General features: G+C 48.4%; 1 protein-coding gene across 2 annotated transcripts; it reads right to left on the bottom strand.

Annotated features, from left to right (window-relative positions):
• Positions 1-14,780: 14,780 nt before the first annotated feature.
• On the bottom strand, positions 14,781-22,840 carry ODF1 (outer dense fiber of sperm tails 1). Of its 2 annotated transcripts, none has more exons than XM_040972736.1 (2): positions 22,521-22,840; positions 14,781-15,362 (listed from the first exon to the last, which is right to left on the bottom strand). In XM_040972736.1, exons 1-2 carry the CDS (start codon positions 22,838-22,840, stop codon positions 14,912-14,914), a joined length of 771 nt encoding a protein of 256 aa, XP_040828670.1. In that variant the 3' UTR covers positions 14,781-14,911. The 2 variants fall into 2 exon arrangements, with proteins under 2 accessions (XP_040828670.1, XP_040828671.1); XM_040972737.1 differs by having other exon boundaries at positions 14,781-15,364; positions 22,568-22,840.
• Positions 22,841-27,167: the final 4,327 nt, after the last annotated feature.

The following is a 27,167-nucleotide window of genomic DNA, read 5'->3' as shown; positions in this document are numbered from 1 at the left end:
CCTGCCGTTGCGGCCACTTGGGAAGTGAATCATCGGACGAAAATATCTTTCTCTTATCTGTATATTTGTATAGCTACCTTTCCAATAAAAATAAATCTTTAAAAAGGAAAAAAGTACCAAAAAGAGCCTCCAGGTGTCGCCCTGCCCTGCTCTCGGCTTTGCCTGATTAGCATCACACCTGGCAGGTTTACATATCTTGAGAGAGAAATGAGTTGCATTTGCCACAAGACGGAGCTGTGTTTCTAACCAACGATGGGTGTCGGTACTGACTGCTGCAGGCTACGCTGGGACTTGCCCTACTTGACAGGGAAAGAAAGAAGGCATTGAGGGAAGAAATTTTTTGTTTTGGAGTTTCACTTTTATTGGAAAGGCAGATAAAAATTATGGAGAGAAAGATTTTCCATCCATTGGTTCACTCCCTAAGTGGCCACAATGGCCAGAGTTGAGTTGAGCTGATATGAAGCCAGGAGCCTCCTTTGGGTCTCTCACATGGGTTCAGGGTCCTAAGGTTTTGGACCCTCCACTGTTGCTTTCCCAGACCAGAAGCAGGGAGCTGGAGGGGAAGTGGAGCAGCTGGAATATGAACCAGCACCCATATGGGATCCCAGCATTTGAAGGAGAAGGATTTAGCTAGTTGAGCCATTGCACTGGGCCGGGGGGCGGGGAGGGGATTCTGTTAGCCAACATTCAGATTGCGTTCCTGACCCCTTTATTGAACTGAAACTCCACAGCACCAGGCCCTGCATGTGACCATCAAAGATGCTCAGAACCAGTGTGGTAAGTCAGAAGAGACTATGGACAACAGGGAACTTGGGAGAAATCTAGAAATGGCCTGACCCCTGGGATCACTGTGCGGGCTGGGGCCCTCAGTTGCTGGGTTCATTTTGCAATTCTGAGCTCAGGCCTGGCAAGAGAATGAAGCTCATGAGCTGATGGGGTGGGGTGGGCACAAGGACTTGCCAGGTCACCTATTTTTACTGTCTGGTGCTTGGGGGCTGGTGTTGTATGGGCCAGCATACCATATGAACGCCAGCTTAACCAGCTCCCTGCAAACGTTCCTGGAAAAGCAGTGGAAGATGGAAGGGTACCCGCGTTGGAGACCTGGATGGAGTTCCAGATTGCTGGCTGCAGCCCAGCCGTGGCCATTGTGGCCATTTGGGAAATGAATGTATGGATGAAAGATCTTTCTCTTTGTCTCTCAGTCTGAAAATCTGCTTTTCAAATAAATAACATTTTTTAAAAATCGGATGCTTGGTGGAAAGATCTTATGTAGTGCTCTTGAAACACAGCAAGGCCACATCCTCCATTACATTAAGATGAAGAAGCTTCCAAGAAGTTATTCTTCTAAGGAACATGGGAACTTAAAAAATTTTTTTTGTTTTGTTTTGTTTTTATTGTAGATGCAGAAAGAGAAGAGCTTCCATTCACTGGTTCACTCTCCAGGTGCCTTGAATAGCCAAAGCCAGGAGCCAGGAAGCCAGTGCTGGTCTCCGTATGAGTCAAGGACTCAGGCCGTTGGGCCATCGGCTGCTCCTCCCAGGGAGTGCTTCAGCAGGAACCAAGACTGCAGCTGGGGCAGCAGGCCAGGCGCTTTGAGATGGGATGTGGGAACCCCAAGTGGGATCGCTGCACCACATCTTCTCTGACATTTTTTTAAAGAAAATGAAGACTCTGGTGTAATAGGTTAAGCCTCCACCTTTGGCGCTGACATCCCAAATGAGTGTTGCTTTGTATCCCGGCTGCTCCCTGCTCATGTTCCTGGGAAAGCAGTGGAAAAAATGGTGTTTGGGTGCCTGCACCCATGTTGGAGACTCAGATGAAGCTCCTGGCTTTGGATCAACCCAGCTCTGGCCATTGAAATCATTTGGTAAGTTTAAAAAGTGACGACTTTCTAGGGTTGAAAGTGGCCAGGTTGCGAAGGAGGGTTTGATTTGTTTTATTAGCTAAAAAGAGGAAGCTTTGGGACAAGGTAAACATTTTGTCACGACTCCTTGGGACAGCCCATCCCAAACAGGAATGTCTGGGATCCAGCTTCCTGCTCATGTGCACCTTGGGGGACAGCAAGGATGGCTGCAGTCCCTGGGTCCCTGTCACCTACATGGGAGACCATATGACCCCAGCAGCTTCAGCCCAGCCCAGGCACAGCTGTTGAAAGAGCATGAGGAGTGAACCAGGGGATGGGCGCGTGCACGCTCGCTCGCTCTTCCAGATAAATCTTCTAAAAAAAGAAAAAGAACAACAGCAAAGCAGACTCATTCTCTGCCTGCTGGAACTACATTCTGTATGTTGCAGGTTCTAGTCCTGGCTGCTTCCCTTCTGCACAGCTCCCTGTTAATGCGCCTGGGCAAGCAGAAAACAGCCCATGTGCTTGGACCACTGCACCTGTGTGGGAGACCCTGAAGAAGCTCCTGGCTTCAACCTGGCTCTCTGCTCTGTAACTGCGCCTCTCAAATAATAAGTGTTTAAAAAAAAAAAAAAAGGCAGAGGAAGCCTCGCGTCCCATGCAGGGCGAGGGCACTGGGCAGCAGGAGCCAGTTGAGCTTGGTGAGAGGCACCCTCGGAAGCCACCTTCGTCTTCCCTGCCCCCGTGGGAGCTCTCAGACGCATCCACAGCCCGTCCGTTCACCTTAGATTAGCAAAAACAGTCCAGTCTGACCCGGACGCGCCAGACCTGCTGAGGCCTGCATTGGATCTAGGCTGGAAGCGGAAATGTGCTCAAATGCCTCTCTTTCCCTGGAAGCTGCCGGTTTGGGCTAGGGGCCGGGGAAGGAGCGAGCCCTGGGCAACAGGGATGGGGAGGGAGGCGGTCGTCACCGCAGGGGCCCCTGTGCCCGGCCCCCCGGACAGGCAGCGCAGTCAGAGCGCTCCCAGGCTGGGATGGTTTATAATCCTTCCGGGATTTCCTTCCCGCTCCAGCTTCCCGCTTGTCTCAGAGCAAGTGACAGCCCTGTGGAAACAATGCAGAAACGCCCGACCTCTTGCACTCCTGCACGCGTCCTCCACCCGCCAGGTCGAAGGAAATGGAGCGCAGGCTTTGAGTAAGTCCTGGAGAAATTCCGACGAGCTGCGCTTTCGAGCCGGCCCTTACCCTGCAAGCGGCGAAGCTTCCTCCCTGGGATGCGCTGGGACAGCAGGCGTAGTTCGCAGAACTCTGCTCAAACTCCCTACCCAGAGCCCGCACCCTGCGCCCGTGCCTTCCACAGGCGGCTTCCAGCCAATGACGGGGCGCAGCCGGGCTGTGAAGGCCCAGGGCTGGGGGTGACCGGCTGCCCGGGGGCCCGCGGGCGCCTGTCCCGGCGGGTTCTCTGCCTTGCGGACGGCGCAGCCCTGGCGCTCCCAGCTGCCGCTGGCTCCCTCTCTCCCCAGGCTCCGCGTTTCCTCTCATCCCCTCTCTGCATTTGGGAAGATCCAGCGCGACATTCTCTGTCCCTGTCTCTGACTTTTCTTTGCATAATTTATCATGGGTTGAGAGAGCACCTATTAGTTCAGTTTACTTCTGTCTGTAGCCTGGGAAAGGCGACCTATGGGGAAGGGCTGTTGTAAGGATAGCTGTTTTTGCCCTTAAAGTACTGACGCTTGTTTTTCACCCTGGGTTGCCCTTTACTTCTGCTGAGTTTGGCACCAGCTGCCATTCGGTCTAAGCTTTGCAGGGGCGGGGGGGGTCTTAACTCTCCCTAGAAACAGAGCGAATTTTTCTTTTCTTTCTCTATTTCTTTCTTTCTTTCTTTCTTTCTTTCTTTCTTTCTTTCTTTCTTTCTTTCTTTCTTTCTCTTTCTTTCTTTCTTTTTTTCTTTCTTTCTTTCTTTTCCTTGCTCCCTCCTCAGATCCCCTCCCTCCCACCGAATTCCCCTATATTATTATTATAGCATAGCTCTTCATAATCAGTCACATGTCCATCATTGCAGGCATGGACAGTGGCAGAATGTCCAGCCTCCCATTGTCAAGGCACAGTTGATAGTTTCATTAGTAGTCCATCTTTGATCTGGAAGTAGAGATGCACACTGCACTGCATCTTCACATCTGGACTTGATAGTCTACGTTACACAGTCACCACACATCCCTCTTAAATTAAAAGCCACAATATAAAATCAACAACAAGATGAAAAATAGAAATTTATAACGCCATGTATTTCTCGAGGTTTTGATGATTCAACAGTCCTGAATTGCTGGCGATCCTGCCACTCCAATCATGATGAAATGTGTCCCAAATCCACTGGCTGCTGTAGTCCACCTTAGTGTCTCTGTCTGCCCAGATCTTCACAGCCAATGATTCTCTGGGGGTAGTTGATCAATTTGTTCTGTCCTCCATCCTCTGCCATGGTACCAGGTGTCCTCTGCAGGGTCCGATGTACTACCATATCCTCCATGTGCATTTGGATATGCTGTCCTCTGCTCTGAGCCACTGAGGAGGCCCAGCTCTGACACATCCACTCCCACAGTCAGCCCGTGGAACCTGCCATTCTCTCCATGGTTAGGGTTCTGAGTCCAGCAGTTCAGCTGGTAGGGAATCTCTGAAGAAACCTCATCTGAGGCCATCCCAGACCTGATTCTTGTGTTTGCCAGTACAGGGTCCGGCACAGTCTGCCACCCAAATCAGCCTACACACACACTGGTAGTTGTAATTGCTGGGTCAGTTCTGTTTCCAGCCCCATGTTTTATGAAACCAGTGGTGTTGCAGCTCAGCTTGATCCTGCCCACCACATACTCGGCCTTCACACAAACCAGGGCGAGCTGCAGCCTAGTTGGAGCAACCCAAAAAAACCCCACCAAGCCCTCCCCTGGTTCTTGTGCTTGCCAGTATGTACAGCAAAGTCCAATCAATCCATACCAACACTGGCTTATGCACGTACCAGAAAGTATAGTCAGCCAGGTCTGGCTTTTCCCTGATCCAGCTCACATGTAGGCCATCGGATGTGGCCCTGTCTGGCCTGGTCTGCCCCCATTCCAGCTCTGATGCTCACCAGTGGGAGTAGTGGCCCAAAAGGTGAGCCTTCACAGCCCCCTCACTGGGGCCATTCCCCCTGCTCCCCGTGCTTCACATGTACTGGTTGCGTGCTGCAGCCCAGACTAGCACAGTCCCCTCAACTCAGCATTTGCCAGTAGGTGCTGTAGCCTGGCCAGGCCAGGCCCACTCCCAATTTCATCTCAGGCTGATGGCAGCTACAGCCTAGCCCATCCTGCCAGCTTCCAATTCCAGCCGTCATGTGGACTGGCTGATACTGCGTCCTGACCCGGCCTGACCCACACTCCATTCTGGTTCTCAGATTCACCAGTTGGTGATATGAACTGACCCAGTCTGGCCTCCCCCTGGCCTGCACCAAATGTATGCCGCTGGGTACCGTATTTTGGTCTGGTCTGGGCTGCTCCCATTTTGGTTCTTGCACTCACCTGCAGGGAGTAAGTCCCAACAGAGGAGTTCCCAAGGCTCCTCCATTCGGATTTCTGAAATGGAGCTATTTTAAAAAGTCGTGGCAGTGAAAGACACAAAAGCAATCACGTGACATTAAAATCACTTGGAATACAGAGGAAGAGAATCCCAGAGTCCCTCATAATGATGCTGTCCAAACACAAAAGTTGCTTTTTTTAAGAGGTCCCGAGTTGTATTTCTGCATTTCTGGCTTGCTGCAGAGCCCTCTGTCCCTTGGTGTGTGTGTGTGTGTGTGTGTGTGTGTGTGTGTGTGTGTGTGTGTGATTCTCTGCCTGCCTGTATCTCCTGGAGACACATCCCTAAGCTTTTCAAACTGAACAAGGCTGGGGCTGGAACAGAGTGAGTAACGCTTCTTCCCGCAACGCCAGCATTCCATTTAGGAGGCACCAGTTCTGGTCCCAGTTGCACCACTTCCAAGCCAGCTGGCTCCCTGCTAATGTGCCTGGGATATCAGCAGAGGATAGATCAAGAAGTTGGGCCCTATACCCACATGGGACACCCGGAAGAAGCACCAGGCTTCTGATTTTGGCTTGGCTCAGTCCCTGCCGTTGCAGCTGTTTGGGGAGTGAACCAGAAGATAGAAAATCTATCTTTTCCCTTCTCTATGTGCTTTTTCCTTTCAAATAAATGAATGTTTAAGGTGACCCAGGCACACCTGCATCTTTTCTTCTTTTTTTTTTTTTTACAACCTTGTACACAATTCAGTTACTCAAACATCTTAATATGTAACACCTTTTCATCAACGGTGTGTTCTCTGTACCTTTTGTTATATTTATTAGTATTTATTAATGAATTTATTTGAAAGGTAGACATAGGAGAGAGGTCTTCCACCCTCTGGTTTTACTTGCTTAATGGCCGCAATGGCTGAACAGGCCAAGGCCAGGAGGAGCTGGTGTCCCTGGTGGGTGGCAGGGACTGAGTACTTGGGCCATCCTCGCTGTCACTGGCCCTTAGCAGGGAGCTGCATCAGACACAATGTCTCCAGCAGTTGAGCTGGTACTCTCTGATGTGGGGTGTGGGTCTCCTGAGGGGCAGCTTATCTTGCCTTCTGCCACATGTCCGGCAACTATTCTTACCCACTTTAGCTTTTTGGGCTGTTGGCCAAGGATCCCAACTTGGTCAATCTCAAGTTTCAACTCTTTTTCTCTTACTTATTATGTCTCCATTGACTTTCTCATTTTGTCTCCTCCATGCCTGTGGGCTAGGAGAAGGAGGGATGGGGAAGAATGGAGAGGGAGATTATTTGCCACTAACCCTAAAGTTCAGTTTCAGTTCCTCTCTGTGCTGCTGTGGGTCCCCCACGGCTCACCTCATTGTGGGCCTGATGAGCCTGCCCTTGGCCTCAGGTCTCCCTTTGGAGTTGGCCAGGGGCTGGGGAGAAATGAGGGGTGGCAGGTCCTTCAGTGCACTGCATCCTTCTCCATCGCAGGTCCTGCCCGTCAGCCACTGGGCATCCACATCACAGTGTCCCCACTGCCTCTGCCAGACACATGAGGCAGCAGTGTCCCCCTGGGGGTAATTACAGTGTATCCTGTTACTCACAGGATGCTACCCACACCTCGGTAAAGTCACTTCCTGCCAGAGCTCAGGCTGAGCGTCCTTGGTCAAGAAGCAGAGGGAGCCAGAAAGGTGTGGCTGCCCCCAGGAGAGCTAAAACAAAGCAGAGACTCAACTGCCCAAGGAACTGAGGTATAAAGTCCCCACACCTTCAACTGCTGAAGATAGAGGAAGTCAAAGGAAGGACTTGGGGACCCCAGCCCCTGAGTCCTCCAATGGCCCTGTGGGTAGTGGCTCTATCCTTCAGGGGCCACTCCACAGGACACCTTGATAAGGTGACCTGTCACTCTTGGGATCCAGCTATCTCGCCCACTCGGGGAATTTTGGTCTTGGCCGTGACTGCGTCCTGTCTGGTTTCACCTCCCGGGTTGCCTATAACAGAAACGAGGTTTCTCCCACCTGGTAGAGAGAGCCTCACAAGTCCATGGTCAGGGTTACTCATGACTGGTACTCATGATGCCAGCAGGTGACTAGGCTACTAAGAAACTGACTTCCTCTTCCCGGGCAGCCTTTAAGTTGTTTTACTTCCATAAATTCTTTCCTCCTGCGTTTCTGCCACCCTCACCCGAATCTCCAAGGGCTGCCAGCTTGTCATAAGCACCCCTTTGGTCCCTGTGTCCTTGTTTTCTGTGGCTGTCAGTGGTGTGGTCTGCGGGATTCTGTGCCTTTTCCTAAGCATGTGGACTGGGTGACCTTGGCCACACATGGAAATCATGGGAAGAGCCACGCCCTCCCATTCCCCAACCACCAGTCATTAGAAATCTGGGCTCAGGCCTGGCACAGTAGCCTAGTGGCTAAAGTCCTAGTCTTGAACATGCCAGAATCCCATATGGGTGCTGGTTCTAATCCCAGCAGCCCCACTTCCCAATCAGCTTCTTGCTTGTGGCCTGGGAAAGCAGTCGAGGACAGTCCAAAGCCTTAGGAGCCTGCACCCATGTGGGAGACATGGAAGTAGTTCCTGGCTCCTGGCTTTGGCTCAGCTCAGCTCGGGCCATTGTGGCCACTTGGGGAGTGAATCATTGGACAGAAGATCTTCCTCTCTGTCTCTCCTCTCTGTGAATCTGCCTTTCCGATAAAAATAAATCTTCAAAAAAAAAAAAAAAAGAAATTAACATTAAAAAAAAACAGAATTAAGAAACCTGGGCTCTTCCGGACAATGTGGGACATGTATGGAGTATTTCTCCAGCCCAACAGGAAGCCTTGATCCATTCCAACCAAGATGGCCCCAACAATCACAACGTAACTGGAATAAAACAGTGAACACAGTGTGTTTGTGTCTGCCTCGGGAGGGGGGAGCGGGGCTTCTACAGATGCCTACCTCCTTCTGCTAAAGCAGCATTCATTCTCTCCTGCTGAATATTGGGATTCTTGCTATGTTGTGCTATTTTTAATACAAAACAGTTCTTGTGGTTTTTTTAAACTTTTTTTAAAGGGCAGATTTACACAGAGAAGGAGAGACAAAAAGGTCTTCCATCTGCTGGTTCACTCCCCAAATGGCCACAACAGTCAGAGTGGAACAGATCCAAAGCCAGGAGCCAGGAGCCTCCTATTGGTCTCCCATGTGGATGCAGGGCCCCAAGACTTTAGGCCATCTTCAGTTGCTTTCTTAAGCACATAAGCAGGGAGTTGGATGGGGAGTGGAGCAGCCGGGACACAAACCAATACCCAGGTACTCAAGAGAGAGGATTAGCTAACTGAGCTAAGGCGTTTTCCTCCTCCCCCAAGACAGTTCTTTATATACCAAAGAAACCAAAGAGTTTTCTAGAAACTCTAAGACTTTTTGCCCAAATTCACAAGCTACAGGTCAGGTCGGTGTTTGACTTAGTGGTTAAGCAGCCCACCTCCCATATCTGAGTGCCGAGATCTTATACCCAGTTCTACTTCCAAATGCAGCGTCTCAACTACCATGGTCCTTGGAGGGGAAATTTACAAACCAGAGTCAAATTCTTCCTGGAGTGTTTTTTCTTGGCTTGTCCTTGAAATGCAATTGTCACTGAAGTTTGAGATGGAAAGAAGGGTTATTTCCCCTAGAACATTCCAGGCTAGAGACATTTTGGGTAGTTTGATGCCTGGAGGTCCCTATTGCAGTGCCATGCAGGGCGCATGCCCTTGCCCTGGGCCATGTTGCCTGCTGGCAGAGAAAAAGATGACCTACTGCAGATAGACCAACTGCCTTAGGAACTTAGGCAGACTGCTGAAGGCACACCCATGGCTCCATCATCCTGAGGCACACCCATGGCTCCATCATCTGTCCAAGTTAAGATTTATGAAGCCTCAAGAAGTGGTAGAAGATCTCCTAGGATTAGTAGGACTATTGTGTGAATCAGGCTTAGTGGGGTTCAAGTCTTGCTGTCACATCGTATGCATGCATAGGGTTTAGAGGCCTAAGCAAGGGACACATTTCGATGCTGGTTTATGGTTTTCAGGTTAGGAGCTACTAGCACACCGTTCATCTCCAGATGGGCAGAAGCACTTCTGGGTCAGCATCAGAAAGAGTTGCTCCCTGAGGGTCACTTCTCTGTCTCCACTGTGGTCACCATCATGCAACTCACGCAGGCCTCTGCTGAGAGCTGTGCTATGACAAAGCCTCCACATCCTGCAAGTGTCGCTGGAAGTCACCAGAGTGACCCAGCAATGTCCTCCCCTGCAAGTGTGTGTGTGTGTGTGTGTGTGTGTGTGTGTGTGTGTGTATGTGTGTGTTGAGCAGAGTGACACAGAGGTAGAGCTAGAAAGATCTTCCATCTGTAGGTTCACTCCCTGAAATTTCACAGAAGGGGGAAATGGGTACCAGGAGCTCAATCCGGGTCTCCTATGTGGGCGCCAGGGCCCGACTGCTTGAGCCACTAGCTGCCTCTCGGGGTGTGCACTACTACAAGGCTGCGGTGAGGAATGGAGCTGGGCTTTGAACCCAGGCACTGACCTGGCAGGCAGGGTCCCAAGCCCCAGACACCTGCCCCTCCATTATCAGTTTTCCTCTTCCTTTCAGCACAATGTCCTCAGGCAAGGGGCTCACTCAGACTGTTCCTTCTTTTTGAAGTCTGTGATACTCATGTGTTGGAGAACACAGAAAAAAAGGTATTTCTGAGAGAGGTAATTTGAAACTCAGTCTGTTTTTTTCTGGAGACCTAAACAGCTCAATAAATAAAATTATGATTGGGACCTGCGTGATGGCTCAATTAGCTAATCCTCCCCTTTGAAGCACGGGATCCCATATGGGCACTGGTTCATGTCCCGGCTGCTCTACTTCCCATCCAGCTTTCTGCTTACATGCTTGAGAAAACAGTAAAGGCAGGCCCAAGCCTTGGAACCACATGGGTGACTTTGAGGAGGCTCCCAGCCCTGGCTTCGGTTCTGCTCATCTCCAGCCATTGCAGCCATTTGGAGAACGAACCAGCAGATAGATTTTTGTTTCTGTCTCTCCTTGCTGTAAATTTGCTTTTCCAATAAAATAAAACCTTTTTAAAAATTATTTTGGGGCCCAGGGCATGGCCTAGCTGCTAAAGTCCTCGCCTTGAATGCACCGGGATCCCATATGGGTGCCAGTTTTAATCCCGGCAGCTCCACTTCCCATCCAACTCCCTGCTTGTGGCCTGGGAAAGCAGTCGAGGACAGCCCAAAGCCTTGGGACCCTGCACCCATGTGGGAGACCTGGAAAGAAATTCTTGGATCCTGGCTTCGGATCGGCATAGCATCGGCTGTTGTGCACATTTGGGGAGTGAATCATCAAATGGAAGATCTTCCTCTCTATCTCTCCTCCTCTCTACCTCTCCTCCTCTCTCTGACTTTCCAATAAATAAATAAATCTTTAAAAAATTTTTTGTGGGGCCCGGTGTGGTGGCCTAGTGGCTAAAGTCCTCACCTTGAACACACCAACATCCCATATGGGCATCAGTTCTAATCCCAGTCCAAAGCCTCAGGACCCTGCACCCGCATGGGAGACTTAGAAGAAGCTCCTGGCTCCTGGCTTTGGATTGGCTCAACTGCAGCTGTTGTGGCCACTTGGGGAGTGAATCATCAGATGGAAGATCTTCCTCTCTGTCTCTCCTCCTCTCTGTATATCTGATTTTGCAATAAAAACAAATCTTTAAAAAATTGTATTATGATAACTGAAAAAGTCAACTGAGAATCTCTAATGCCACTTTATAATTTACACTACCTGAGTTTGGAAAGAAATCAAGCAACACATGATGGCCATTGGGTATGGATTCCGTCATCCTCTGCCTGAGAAACCTTCTCTTCATAATATAACAAATAGCTTCTTGGTTCTAGACTGTATATCAGGAACAGTCGGAAATTTTGATATCTTCATCTCCAATCTTTTTTTTTAAGAGATTTATTTGAAAGACAGAATTACGGAGAGAATGAAGGAGAGAGTCACCATTTGCTGTTTCACTACCCCAGTGGCTGCAGTGACAGGAGCTGGGCCAATTTAAAGCCAAGAGCCAGGAGCTGCATCTAGATGTCCCACATGGGTGCAGGGGCCCAAACACTTGGGTCACCATTCACTGTTTTCCTAGGTGCTTTAGCAGGGAGCTGGATTGGAAGTGGGGCTGCCAGGATTCAAGCCCATGCCCATGTGGGATGCTGGCCCTCACCTCCAATGTTAACTCTACAATATCTGCCAAGCACATTTGTTTTATGTAACTGGTCTTTCTTCATTAAACACATACTGGATAGTGAAGTAGCTCTGAGCTTCCCTCATCTTCCAGTTCCCATGTATGTCAAGTTTTGGGTTCTGTCCACTGGACTTACTCTTGTTTACAATCCCCTGCCCAGTTAGAGCAGGCCAGATGCTTTTGTCACTGGATGCTGATCTGCAAAGTGGCTCTTAAAGGCCACTGCAAAGCTGGCCAAGCCTGGGAGTCTACCCAACCAGCCAGAGGCAATCTCAGAAACAGGTTCATTGGGCCTGGTACGATGGATCAAGGCTAAATCATTGCCTCCCATATGGGTGCCAGTTTGTATCCCAGCTGCTCCAGTTCCCATCCAGTTCCCTGCTCGTGGCCTGGGAAAGCAATAGAGGGTGGCCCAATGCCTTGGGACCCTGTACCCACATGGGAGACCCAGAGAAGGCTCATGGCTCCTGGCTTCAGATCAGTTCAAGCCGCTTGGGGAGTGAATCAGCTGATGGACAATCTTTCTTTCTGTTCCTCCTTATCTCTATAAATCTCTCCAATAATAATAAAACAAATCTGAAAAAAAAATGGATTCATCTTCACCCTACTCTCGAGAGCCCGTCGTGTTGCAGGATAAGCCCTTGTGTGTGCACTGCCTCAAGGTCTCAGATGGGGCCCCATGTCCAAGCCCTGCTTCCTTTTTGGCTTGTGCCACCTCCCACATGGCCACCTCCTCTTTTGGAGAGCACTTAACTGTCTACCATACAATTTGTTCTTGATTACACACTCTCAAGTGTTACAGCAGTTATGTCACAGTGTCAGCCTTGCCTTCACCCATAGAAACTGCTGGAAAGGTACTTATTGACAGCAGCCCCTGGCACCATGCCTTACCCGGAGCAGGCACTCAGCCCATGAATGTGTGGCTTTCTATCCAGTCTCATTTTGTGAGAATGATGAGCAGATGCAAGCAGCCAAGTCAGTGCATGCCAACTCCGGTTTCCCTGAGGGGTTCTCCAAGGCAGTGACATCAGTGGTGTGTGTTGTGGGGCTGCTATGGCCAGTGCAGAAGCCCCCTGACCTCTTGTGATCTTTGCAAATTCACTTGCCTTCTGTGTTCTCTACCCTTCATTCCTCCACAGCACCCTTCTTTGCGTTCAATTTGAGGCATTTGCAAAAAGAACATTGTCCTCCCGCCTCCTAGTGGCAGGCTACAAATGATGAAATCTGATTGACTGAGGGACAGATGAATGGATGAACCACTGAGCTAGCAGGCAGGATGGGTAGGGGAAACAAAAGAGTTGTATATGCCTAGGAGTGCACTGGGAAGACCTCAGACAGAGGACAGAGGGCTCTATGTGCTAAGGGATTAGGAACCCAATGAGAAGAGCCAGCGCAATGGCTCAGTTGGTTAATCTTCCCCTTAAAAGCACCAGGATTTCTCTCTCTCCTTTCTGTAACTCTGCCTTTCCAATAAAAATAGGGCTCAATGCAGAAGCCTAGCAGCTGAAGTCCTTGCCTTGAATGTGCCAGGATCCCATATGGGTACCAGTTCATATCACAACAGTCCTGCTTCTTTCCCATCCAGCTCCTTTCTTGTGGCTTGGGAAAGCAGTCCAGGATGGCCCAAAGCCTTGGGACCCTGCACCCATGTGGGAGACCTGGAAGAAGCTTCTGGCTCCTGGCTTCAGATTGGCTCAGCTCCGACCATTGTGGCTACTTGAGGAGTGAACCATCAGACAGAAGATCTTCCTCTCTGTCTCTCCTCCTCTCTGTATATCTGACTTTAGAATAAAAATAAATCTTTAAAATAACAAAATGTTAAAAATCTAACCCAATGAGAGTCATTGACATTACAGGGTTAAAAGTTTTCAAAATAATATTTAAAAAATGCAGACCTTGGACTCTATTAATGATCATCTGATTGAATCATAGCAAACAGGGTGACTCTCCAATCTTCTGCATACACACGTATGTCTGCATGCCTGTGGTTGCTGGGTCGTTCGTTTTTGAATGTGTTCAATGTTTTTTCTCCACTTACGTTAGAGGGCCACTACTTCTCTCAATTGAACAAAATTTATGGACTCTCACCATTAGCATTCTTCACCCTTGAACTTGAAGGCAACTTTAAAGACTGGGAGAGCTTTCTGCTCCCATCCAGACTGTCTCGCACTTGTGGCTCACCAGGGGAAGCCTTACCATCTCAATGCCCAGGCCGTAACCCTAGTCCATTGTACATCAGCAGTACCTTTTTTTTTTTTTTAAAGAAAAACATTTTTAAATAGCACACATGCATATGTTTGGTTTTTGTCTTACATTTTGTTTGGCATTGTGTTATTTTTAAGATTTCCCAAATGATTTTCTTGTGCGACTGTGGCTGAAGCCCATGACACTTCTCCCCTCCCCTGACCATGCTGATAAATCTAATCAAAGACTCACGTGCAAATTGGAGGGTTTTGTGGTGCTAGAGTCAGATTCAAGGCCAGGCCCATTCGGATCCCTCCCCATCATCTCCGTCTTCTTCACTCAGTCCTGTCCCAGCAATCCTGAAGGACTGGCGGGCTGCATCCGCAAGAATCGCAGCCCAGGGGAGCTGGTTACACGACCATTTGACTCCCAGGAGTGGGAGTCATTTGCTCCCACTCCTAAACTGAGCCACTGGGCCTGAAAACAGGCTGAGGGCTTGAGAAAATGGCTGCAAGAAATCCCGAAGAGGTTACAAACCAGCCCAAACCAGGGCTGGCGGGTCCCCAGACCACAAAAATGAAGTAATATGAGTCCCGTGGCCACATTACCCACCCTCCAGTGGAGAGCATCCTCCAGGTTCCTACTCACCCCCCTGGTCAAAACCCCAAGCCCGCTGCATCCTGGGGAGTCCCAGGATTTCCCAAGAAGTCTGGGGAGATGGCTTGTCTTCAACCTTCACTCTTCTGCTTTAACAGCTTGGTTTCTGGGCAGAGACGTTTCCCTGCTTGTTTGGGCAGAATCTGGGAAATCTCATTCTGCCTTCCCACCTCACTCCCGAACTTTCTGAGGTCGCTGGGTGCAGAGAAAGGCAGGGGAATGTAGATGGCACCACGTCACCTTCCATTTCCATCCATTCATTCTTCCAGTACCTGCTAACTCTGCACCCCTGTCCTCCCCTGGTGAATCGAACCGAAAATTTCACACACACCAGCAGCAGATTGCACTGTTGTATTTAAGCTTCCTATATACCTACACTACACGGGCCATGGGAAGGGGAAGAGAAACGCTGGAAGAGCTGCCTGGCTGGGCTGACTTCTAAGCTAAGGGTGCCTACATCCGTAATGCTTTACAAGATCATCTTCCTACAGGAAAATCGGCTTCCGCAGGGGTAGCAGGGGTTGCAGGGGTCACATGGGCTGCAGGGGCCGCAGGGGCCGCAGGGGCTGCAGGGGCTGCAAGGGCTGCAGGGGCTACAGGGGTTACAGGGGTTGCAGGGAGAAGCACAAGGATAGCAGGGCGACTCGATCTTGACACAACTGCCCAGCCCGTAGGAATAGGTCACGTCCTTCTCATCCACACACGGGGGCAAGCTGAACTCTTTGCAGATGTTCATGTAGCTGTACTTCTTGGAGCCCAGGCAGTCGTACCTGTTCTCCCGCTCCGCTGACACACACACCTTTCCATCCTTCACCCGGACTTTGACCTGGTCGGGTTCAAAGCCGCACACGTTCACAGATCCCAAGATGTTACTGCTACAGCAAGAGGAGGCCAGGATTCTGTTGGTGGTTCTTCTCAGCCTGGAATTGGGCAAAAGGAAAGGGTAGAAAAAAGGCACTTAAATTTCAGCCATAGCCGGGGAAGCCATATGTCAATCTCTAGCAAACTAGGTAACAAACTGTATCAAATCAGAAGAGAGAGCCACACTGCCTACCCTCCTCTTCCCCCAGGGAAACCTCTGTAAACAACATGCAAGTGGCTGGTTTTCCATATCTTTCTACTACTGCATTTAAACCCCAGCTCCTGCTCTTAAAGAGCCTTGGGTGCGTTCTTTCTATGCTTGAGTTTCCTCCTTTGTAAGATGTGGGTATTAACAGTGCCTCCACCGTAGCGCTGCTCAGCGGCATAGAGACCGCGATGGAGTTTCTCTTGGCATTGTGCTTGGACCCTGAGCAGCTCATTTTATTATCTCATCCACGCCTTATGGTCAAGTTGCTTCTCTTCACTTCAGTTTCCCTACCTATAGAATTGAGATGCCACCAGGGTTCTTCAGAAAGTTCATGGAAAACGGAATTAAACTTTTTACTATGGTGCCAAAATCTTTTTTTAAAATTCATGTGCTTTTTTTCCCCCACAAAATCCTTTTCCACGAATTTCTTAAAGGCGTGTATGATGGTAGTTTACCTCAATGAGTTTTTAAAGTAAGCCTTCAGTTAGTAATGCATGTTATTTGCAGTGGTGCTTAGCACATAGCAAGGGTGTCGGTTTCTTCCTCCTCTCAATATTCCATAGGAAATACTAAGCATATTAAAGGCATTATTTCATTTAATCTCTCCCATAGCTCTGTGATATACAGATGTAACATCCCATGTCACCATGTAAGCTTAATTTGTACAGCTTCATTGTGGAAGACTCAAAAAATTCAAATCAGCAAAAAAAAAAAAAAAAAAAGCGGGGGGAAGGATATTAAAAATACCCATAATCTCATGAAACACTTAATATGATGGTGCTAGACTTTGAGTGAATCCAGATAGCTTTGTGTGTTTTAATGAAATCCTCTTTTGGGATAATGCCCTTGATTGCTGTTTCTCTCATGATTCTAAGGAGTGCTCAGAATCCCTGGTTCTGAAGGCCAAGTCTACTAAAGCTCCTTAACAATATCAGCAAACGGCAGGAACTCAGCTCCGCTTCCCCCTCCAGCCACAGAAACATGGGTGACCTACCACTAGCCTTTGTGGTGTGACATGCCACTAGCCTATTTTTTTAAAATATTCATTTATTTTTATTGGAGAGGCAGATATACAGAAAGGAGGAGAGACAGAGAGGAAGATCTTTTGTCTGATGGTTTACTCCTCAAGTGACCGAATCAGCTGGTGCTGCACTGATCCAAAGCCAGGAGCTGTAGCTGTCCTGCAGCGATAGACTTGGTGCACGGAGCCGATAATAACACGTGTGGACCCTGACTGATGGTCAAAGCCGAAGTTTATTAGTGGCATCAGACTTTAAACACTGAGGGTCATATGGGATAAAGGAGGAAGTATTGAGCTCATCAACAAAACCCAGTAACAGTTTCTATGCTTTTGTTTGGAACTCCTTTTGTCTTGTATATTCCACCAAGTGTTCTCACACACATACTGTCCATTCAACTGTTCTTATACAAATAGTATCCAATCAGGTATACAAAAAGTAGCCATTCGGTTGTTCTCCCATGCAAATATTAGCCAATCAACTGTAATCCTGTGCTCGCTGACCTTCTAGGGTCACAATGTCCTCCTATAAGGAGCCAGGAGCTTCCTTCAGGTCTCCCACGTGGGTGTAGGAGCTAAAGGCTTTGGGCCATCCTCAACTGCTTTCCCAGGCTGCAAGCAGGGAGCTGGATGGGAAGTGGAGCTGCCTGGATTAGAACCGACAGCCATATGGGATCCTGGTGCGCTCAGGCGAGGACTTTAACCACACGCCTGGCCCGTCACTAGGCTTTTGTGGTATGACATGCCAATAGCCTTTTGTATGTGTGGGGTTTTTTTGTTTTGTTTTGTTTGAGATTTATTTTATTCATTTGAAAGCTGAATTACAGAGACACAGAATGACAGAGAGAGAATCATCCATCTGTTGGTTCACTCATCAGGCCAACACCAAGAGCTGGGAGCTCCTTCTGTGTTTTCCATGTGAGTACAAAGGCCCAAGGACTTTTTATCTTCCTCTGCTACTTTCCCAGGAGCAGTGGCAGGAAGCTGGATCAGAGGTAGAACAGCTGAGACTTGAGTCAGTGCCTATATGGGATGCCAGCATTAAGGTAGTGACTTAATGTACCGGGCCACAAGCTGGCCCCAAGGGCTGTCTTTCTTACTCAAGGGATGACAGGATTTCCTGGACCATACTACAGAAGCAAGCAGGAGAATAAGCATTCTTTCTGCTGTGAGGACTCACAAAGATGCCGGGAACCAGCCCAGACACAGCCACATCCTCAGCCTGTACTAGAGCGGCCAAGCCAAGGCGGGACACCCCAAGCAGAGATGCTCTCACAGGCATCTCCTTGGTGTGCGTGTGAGATGAAGGGTGAACTTCTGTTCAGTTCAGAGCTTTGCACATGAGGTGAGAAGCATGAAATCCTCTACTGAAGGTCAGGCTGGGCCTCAAGGATGGGTTCCAGGACTCTAAGCAGGATCGTCAGGACCCCCGGTGACTCTGCCATGGTGACTCTGCAAGCCAGAGCTGTCATGCCCCATCCCTGTGGGAGCTGCCTCCATAAGCCCAGATTCACTGACAGCTCCACCTCCTGTCAGCAGCTGGAGTCCCAAGGAACAAGTTCATGTGTGTTACTTCTCAGGTTCCTCCCTTCTACTTTCTTGCCATGATCCATCCATACAGGAATCTCAAATCACTTGAAAACATTGTGGCCAGGTCACGCCTCTTCCTCCTCTTGCTTCTAGGTCAGTGGTGGGCAGCTAGGATGCACGGGTTTACAGAAAAACTGCAGGAGCCATATTTTATACATCAGATGAGGTGCTGAACTTGAACGTGACTCTTGCCTGCAGATGTACTGTTCACCCTGTGTAGGAGTTCCCCTGGATCTCTGGGTAAAGGAAGCTTGGTGACAAAGTTTAGCCTTGGGAAACCGAGGGAAATATGCCCACCTGGTTCTTTGCAGAAGCTTAGTAAGAAAGCCAGGGGAAGACTAGCAGTCGGTGGATACCTGTGTCTGCCATGCTGGGTGGCCACTCGTCCCCCTGTGTATTGGGATGTCACTGCCCACAGCTGTGACAAGTGATCCATCCAGCCATCTCCACAAAACTGAATCCATCCCACCTTGTGATGAGCAGAGGAGAGGCCATGAACGCCGCGTCTTCCCGGGAGCAAAGGGAGGCTGTATCTCCTGAATTGAGGTCTGTTTCAAAGACCTGTTTAAATTCAACGCCTTGTTTGCAATACCTCCTCTTCTTTTTCTTCTCCCCCTTGCCTTCTTTTCCTGCCTTTTTTCTGTTTTCCAGACAGCAGGTAGCACACTCAGGTGCCCCTGACTCCATGGCAGAACTCCTCGAATGGCAGGTGGCAGAGTCCTACGCCCAGTGTTTCAGATATAGCAGAGAAGTGAAAGAAACAAGAGTACTGACTTGAGTGCCTACTAAGGAAGATGCAGCCAAGGACCAATGTCCTACCATATCTGCTCTGACGAAACACATCCATCCATCAGTCAAGTCACTCAGGAATGCTCAAGAGGTGTAACGGGGCTGGTAAGACATTGTTGACCCAGGCTTCTGAGCACCCAGAGACACAACAGATACACTTTCACCCTGGAAACTGGTATTTTTCCCAGGCAACTACTGATCTGCAAGTCCTGTTTTCCCATTGAGTACTGGACTTCCAGGCCAGATCAGCCTGACATTTGAAAGGCTATGTCCTGACAAACCAGGTTCCTGGCATCCCTGCAAGGGCTGGGAAGGCATGCAAATGGAAAACCTGCAGTAAGGTTTCACACCAAGGATGGTGTGAAAAAAAAAAAGAGTCAACGTGATATTTCTGAATCAGTTTAGTCATGGATCAGAAAGTAGCTTACAGACCAGAAGAAAAAGAACTATTTCCCAGGAAGGGGGAAAAAAAAAAAAAGAGAAAGAAATTCAGAATTGGACTCCTCCAGGCTGAGACTGGGATTAGAGTTTACTATTTCTACCCAGTCAGGAAAACTGGATCTTAAGGCTTGTAGGGGGCACGAAGCCCTTCAGGACAGTGACATGTCAAGCTGTCAGCAGCAGAGCATTGGAACGTTGCAAGGTGTCACAAATGGGGAGAAGACAGGCTGGGTGAGAGAAGGGAGGGCAAATGTAGGTCTTCCTCAAATGGATACGAAGTTATCAGTTTAGAGATCTAGAAGTTAATGTGAAGCCATCACCACCCTCATATATTGCCATTGGCAAAGGGGGAAAAAATGATCAATTAAGTCCCAGACGCCGTCCAGGAAAGTGGCACAAACCAAAGCAAGCCTTCTCTCTTGGGTAAGTCACATGGCTGAGAATTAAGCGGGAAGTGGCAAGAAGAAAGGGCTGCCTGGAGGAGGCGAGGCACACACAAGGCAAACACCAGAACACATTTGTGCTCTTTTTTTTTTTTTTTAACATTTTATTCATTTATTTTGCAAGTCAGAATTACAGAGAGGAGAGATAGATACAAAGATCTTCGATCTGCTGGTTCACTCCCCAGATGACTGCAATAGCCAGGGCTGAGCCAGGCAAAACCCAGGAACTTTGAGTCTCCTACATGGCTGGAGTGGACCGAAGCTCTTGACCATCCTCTGTTGCTTCTTGGCGCATCAGCAGAGAATTCGATGGAAAGTTGAATAGCTAGGGTTTGAATTGGCATCCATATGGGATGCTGGCGTGGCAACTGCGACTTTACCTGCTGTGCCAGAGCGCCAGCCCCAGACAGCATTCTTACCTGCAGAGTCTGGGAACAGGTAGCAGCCCAAAGAGAGGCTGAACAAACCTGGATCCAAGGTTTCCAGTATCCCAAGGTATGGGGAGAGTGGACACAGACCTGCCCACAGAAGCTCTGAATTTTTCAAATATTTTTTAGAAAATGTTTATTTATTTGAAAGGCAGTATTAACAGAGACAGATCTTTCTTCCACTGGTTCACTCCCCAAGTGGCCACATGGCCAGGGCTGGGCCCAACCAAAAATGGGAGCCTAGAACTCTGGGTCTCCTGTATGGGTAGCAAGGTCCCAGATACTTTTGAGTCATCTTTCACTGCTTTCCCAAACTCCTTAGCAGGGATCTGGATGGGAAGTGGAGCAGTCAAGGCTTAAACTATGGTTCATATGAGCTGCCAGCATTGCAGGCGGCAGCTTAACCTGTTGCACCACAATGCTGGTCTCAGAATCAAATACTAAGAGTGCCAATAATTTAACTTAACATTCAAAGTAGTAAAAATAAATCGTGACTCAAAGAGTAGGTAGATGATGTTATAGGCAATAACCCCATCCATCCCAGGTCCTTTCCTGACCTTTGGTGACTGATGGCCCAAGCAGTAACTGTCTCATTGCCCTTTCCAAATGGGATATCACAGTCACAGTTGTCAAGGACTATCTCCACCCATCCACCCATTCATTCATTCACCCACTCATCCATCTACCCACTCATTCATCCCCCGACCCATCCATTCACCCACCCGCCCGCTCACCACCCACCCACCCACCCTCTTACCCACCCTCTTACCCACCCATTCACCCTCTTACCCACCCATTCATCCACTCATTCATCCCCCACCCAGTCATTAATTCATTAATTCATGAATCCCCCCACCCAGTCATTCATCCACCCAGTCATTATTCATCCACCCACCCACCCATTCATCCACCCATGCACCCACCCACCCATTCATTCATTCATTCATCCCCCCACCCATCCATTCATCCACATCCATCTCTTTACTTGACCACCCACTCAGCAACACACCTGTCCATCCATCAATCATTTCTATCTAATCCATCCCCTAAATCTGTCATACAGCTATCATTTACCACTATCCATCCATCCATCTTCTATTCTTCTATCTATACATATATATTTTAAAAATAATAGCATATTGAGGGACTGACATGGTTCCCTAGCGTCTATAGTCCTCGCCATATGGGTGCCAGTTCTAATCTTAGTGACCCCGCTTCCTATCCAGCTTCTTGCTTGTGGCCTGGGAAAGTAGCTGAGTATGGGCCAAGGCCTTGGGACCCTACACCTATGTGTGGGAGACTCGAAAGAGGCTCCTGGCTCCTGGCTTTGGATCAGTGCAGTTCTAGCCATAGCAGTCACTTGGGGAGTGAATCATTGGACAGATCTTTCTCTCTGTATATCTGACTTTCCAATAAAAGTTAAAATAAATCTTTAAAAAATAATGGTAGCATATTGAACGCACTTTTTTCTACACCTTGGTTTTCTTCTCACCTAAGATACCAATATATAAAATGCTTCATTAATCCTTTAGACATTTGTATATTATCCCAGTGTATGGATGGACTGTAATCTATTTAAGCAAAGCTCTCATTTCCATCAGTAGCAACAGATTAAATGCTGTATGCAGAAAATTAGGAAAGGAAAGCTTTCTCCCACATAAAAAGTCATCAAACCAAAAAAAGTTAAAGTGACTTTTTCAAATCATCCAATTCAACCGAAACTCTTTAGAAGTCTTTTCTGAAAGCTGCGTTTCTGCAGCTTATTCACATAGCCTTCACTAGGGCTGGAGGAAAGGGATGCAAAACCTTCCCGACTTAATGTGAAGTCTTTGGAGTTGGGAGATGGGAGAAAAAGCCTAGGAAATGTTTCCATTGTTTAATTTGCTCCCCTGCTTGAAGCAATATTAAGGATTTGATCCACCATGATTACTTCTGCGGTCATTTCTGAGTTCAGAAGCACTCGAATTGCTTCATTCATAACCTGAAAAGAATGTTTAGTTGATGGCTTTTTTAATGACACCCCTCATTTCTGCTGATCATTTGCCACCTCATGGATTAAGCTGACACACCCACCATTAAGCCACCAATACCCTTGCCAACTGACATTATTACATTATTTGAGACTTTTAAAATACCTTCCCTGCCCCTATTCACTCCCCTTAATTCGTTCCTAAGCCACCAAAGTTCTTATTTTGAGCCCTTATTATCTATACTCAAAGTATAGATTGCCACCTTCCCTCCTTCTTTCAATTGATAAGGCTAATCCATCAACTAGAAAAACTTAAAAAAATTTGGTTTACTTGGCAAGCTCTCTCTTTTCATCCTCTATGGCTCGAATCGCTTTCCTCTCCAGACTCCTGAGAGATGGTCGGAGACAGTAGAGCTTGTAATCACACAGGCAGCAGGGGTAGATGTCGCAGAGGCCACAGGAGCGCGACCGCTTCGAGTAGCACAGGCAGTACGGGTACGGGTGCAAGTCACAGCAGCAATAAGGATGCATGTACAAGTCGCACAGGCATCGTGTGCTGAGTTCGTCAATGCATCTCAGTTGCCTGAGTTCTCTGTCCACCTTCTTTATGTCCCTTCTAACACTGTCCAAAAGACAACTCAGTGCAGCCATTACAGTCACACCTTATTGTTCTGGGAGTACCTTTGGAAATGGCACTCGGGGGGAAAAAATTGTTCTAAGCTCTTCTCAGGAGTTTCCTTTAAAAATAAATGAGGCCCGTGTGATTCACTTACTTTAAGGCTTGTGGCCTGTGACCTCACCGCCCTCTAGGGATGTCATAATCTTCTGGTTGCCATGTGAACAGTACACAGTCACAGTGATGCCTGGCAGAGGCCCTCCTCAGGGTTACACAGCTACCCCAGAACCACACTCATGTGGACATTTCATTCCTTTTGGTGGTTGAGTGGTTCTTCCAGGCAATCACTACTGCCTGGGTTCATGTTTAATATCTTTGAACATGACACCAAGCCATGGCTGCACAACTGTTTGTTAATGTTGATGAGGGCCATGGCAAGAGTTGCTTGGCCCCTATTTCTGTGTCCCTTAGCTCTTGTCCTTTTTACTCTATAATTTATTTGAGGCTCCAGGCAGGTAGAATATTGAGTTTTTCTTCAAAGTCAGCCCTTAACCTTTCTACTAAGTCAGCCCTTGGCCTTCCAATTCCCAAGACTCTGAGTCCTGCGCATTCTTCATTAGCAGGGGTCCTAGTTATCCTAGAACATTCTCTTATCCACTGGGGGGAGGGAGAGTCTTGCTGTTATTTTCCCATCTCTCCATCCTCACAATCTTATCTTTGATGGCTACCTCGCCTATTCCTGATCATTCCACTAAGCCTCCGGATGGCTCATACCTGACTGATGGTTTTTAATACTGTCACAGTGACTGCCTACAGCTTCAAGAAGCTAACTTCCCTAAGCTCCTCCTTCAGCCAGTTTCCTGCACTCTCAGTTGGACCAACATGCCAGCCCTCAGGCTCCACTTCTCGGCTCACTGTACTGTAACCCACTTCGTCCTTTCCCACCACTTGCTTGCTGTTCAGTTCTCAAATCCCCTTTTCACACATTAGGGCATCTGGTCTAGAGGACAAGCAGTTAGTTGAATGTGACACAGGAGAGAGGGACCAGGGCCAGAGCTGAGGAAACTAGTCAGCCAAACCAATAAATTTAAACTTGATGTTTAGCCCTGTGAAGAATCATTGCTTTTCCTCTCTGTTGCGGGAAGTGGAAGGGTAAATGAGCTAGCTACACTGAAGGTGAACTGCAATGAGGCAACAGGAGTTGGGGCTTCTGCTGACAGCTGTCCAGGCTGGGGCTCACAGCCTGGGGATGGCAAGGAGGAAGCTGGAGGGACTGCCTTCCCCCATACTCATTCAGGCCCCATCACCTTGTACCAGAGTACTGGTCGAAGGGAACCCTGTTAGCTCCCAAGCTTTCCCCACTCTGCCCACCTCAAACTTTTCCAAGTCTTTTCCTGTTTTCTTTAAAAAAAAAAAAAAAAGGACCCAAATTCTTCCAATAGAGCCTCCCCTCATTATTACAGCAACTCGTGACACCTCAGGCATAGCAACCTTCCTGGAAGGCCACATATTTCATGGTCTCTCCTTGTTCCTTCCCTCTCATTTAAGGGCTTATATCACACTGTTCTACCTACTGCGAATCCTAACTTCCCTCCCGCTGCATCTGATCTGCTTAATTCCTAAGATACTCTTTAGAATCTCTTGTTGTATGGCCTCGAACAGCCTTCTCTGGCCCCCAAACTGACACCCTCAAGCCTCCTACATGCTTCTTCCGTGCACTCTTTGTTTCTCCAGCTAGACTTGAAGCCATGAGGATAAGGTCCATGTCTACCCTGACTCACCCTCAGATACCCAACACAGTGCCTGGCACACAGCAGGTGACTTCAGTTAATTCACACAAATCAGTGAACAGAACAAGGGTAAAAGGATCAGAAATGACTTCCAAGGGCTCAGTGGAAGACTTGTGGTGCCACTGGGACGAAAAGACACTGCGAGGAGGGGCAGTGTGTGGGATCTGGAATGGGAGGTGACACCTTCAAAGCGAGGAGTGTGGAGAAGCCCATCATCCAACTGGGAGTGGGCGTTAGATGGAAATGAGGGAGTTCCGGGTCATTAGGATCCTGAAAGTGGACACATTCCTTCAGAATGAAAGAGGAGGTTGACTCTTGAAAAATAACTGGAAATGAAGAAAGGGGCTTATGAAAGTCTCATGGGAGGAGAGACAGAGAGTTAAGAATCCCTATGGCGGAGTCCCTCTTCCAGGCTGAGGCCACAGCAGGCATCCCCCGTGCCTCTGCGGTCCCCACACCTGACCTCCTGTGAAGCCCCCTTCCACGCAGGTGAAGTGCGCTAGTAAAGAAAGCCAAGAGTCGCTGGCACACTAGAAATGAGGGACTCAGAAAGCAAATTTGAATGACACACTGTCATGGACAGAGGCCAGTGTCTTTCTAGGAGGAGTCCACCCAATTCTCCAAGGGGTGACCATGTTCAAAGGAGCAGCTTATGCTCTCCTGAGCCGTGCAGTTAGCCAATGATCGCGTTCTGCTGTTAGTTCCCCTCCAATTCCATCCCTGAGCAAATGTCAGCAAAGGTTGAGACAGGCAAGCCCTGCGTTTCAGACTGCTAAATACACAGGTCTGGGAGCTTAAATACACACATCTGTATTTCCATGGCACATTATGAAGATGGTGAGAGCTGTATTTCAACTACGCTTCTTCCCTTGCCCCATCTCCCCAGTGAGCTCATGCTTTATTAGCAAGTCAAGTGATTGAATAAAGTGGCTCCTTTAAGAACAGAGATGTGATCTGTTTGTATCAGGCAATATTGAAATTATCAAAAACCGTGAAAATTCGTAAGACTAATTGGATAGGGGCAGGTGGTGTGACACATCAGGTTAAGCCACCACCTGTGACACTGTCACGCCATGTGAACACCAGTTCCAGTCCTGGCTGCTCCACTTCTGATCCAGCTCCCTGCTAATAAGTCTGAAGAAGCAGCAGCAAATGATCCAAGTTCTGGGGCCCCTGCATCCACGTGAGAGATCCAGATGGATCTTGGCTTTGGCCTGGTCCAGCCCTTTCCATTTTAGCCATTTGGGGAGTGAACCAACCAGTGGATGGAAGAGTCCTCTTTCTTTTCAGCTTTACCTTTCAAATAAATCTTTTTTGTTTGTTTGTTTAAAGCAAAGATACTGTTCATGCAGCTATTGGGTCAACGGTTAGTGCTTAAATATTAAAATTAAACATACAGTGTGTTCTCAACTCTGTTATACAATGAGTCCACACAAGGCAAATACCCTGCAAAAATGAACTGCAGTTACCCAAGTAGTTGAGTTTTTAGCCTGGGGTTTCAAAGGATGTTTTGGACCAATCGGGGTGGCCCTGACAGAGGTCGGTTCCAGGGGCGGAGTCCAGCACAATGCCTAGTAGAACTAGAGAGGGCTCCAGCTGTGAGAACCCCAAAGCTGCTGGGCCAGGGCAGCCCAGGCTGGTGAGAGCTCCACCCCCAATACAGTGTGTTCTGGATGCTGGACAAAACTCTGTGGGACTCAATGTTAGAAGCAGGTGTTTTTGACTCAACAGGGACACAGCTGAACAAGTTTGCCTTGAGCTGCAGATGAAGCTAAGGACTTTCAAATGAATGCCCAACTGAGTTAAGACATTGGGACTCTGTGGAATTAAGAAATTTCTGCCAGCCAGGGTATAAATGATATGATTTGCCTCCCCAAACTCCTGCAGCTTTTTCAACTATCTGCTTGGTTTCCCAGGCATATTAGCAGGGAGCTGGATTAGACATGTGGCAGACAAGCCTAGAACTGGTGCCCCCGTGGGATACCAGAGTCACAAGATCATGGTTTCACATTGTGCCACATTGTCTTCATTTAAACTGTTGGTAATGGATTTAAGGGTGAAATTTGATCCAAAGATAGGGTGGGTTTGGGCCTGTAGGGAGTCTTGAGGTCAGTGGGGTATGCCCTCAGAGAGGGGTTCCTGGGAGGTTTGAGTATTTTTTTATTGGTAGTTTGATCTGGTTTTTCTCTCCTACCTAGTTCACACAGCATAAGCAGGCCAACTTCAGACCCTGCACTAGGGTTGCTCAATCCCACAACCTCAAAACCAACCTCAAATCGTAAGCTGAAATAAGCCTCTTTCCCCAAGAAATTGCTCTCAAGTGATTCAAATTAACAAGAAATTTAGTATCCAGAAGTAGGATTGTGGCTATCAGCTAAGCCTAAATAGAGGGAAGTTTTAGAAACCTGCTTGCTAGGAAAGTTTGGAAAAGAATAGAGCAAGCTTAACATGTCATCTGAGAGTTTGGGCCACTTGCTGGAGACAAGGATGTTGGTGGGGATGTGGGCGGTTTAGGCCATACTTAGGGGACCTCAGATGGGGGCCACACAGGGAATGGGTTGAAGACCACATG

The sequence above is a fragment of the Ochotona curzoniae genome, unplaced genomic scaffold (genome assembly GCF_017591425.1).
Source record: "Ochotona curzoniae isolate NIBS_2020 unplaced genomic scaffold, NIBS_Ocur_1.0 contig_2318, whole genome shotgun sequence".
In the NCBI taxonomy this organism is placed as follows: domain Eukaryota; kingdom Metazoa; phylum Chordata; class Mammalia; order Lagomorpha; family Ochotonidae; genus Ochotona; species Ochotona curzoniae.
This window is presented reverse-complemented; position numbering and strand designations above follow the sequence as displayed.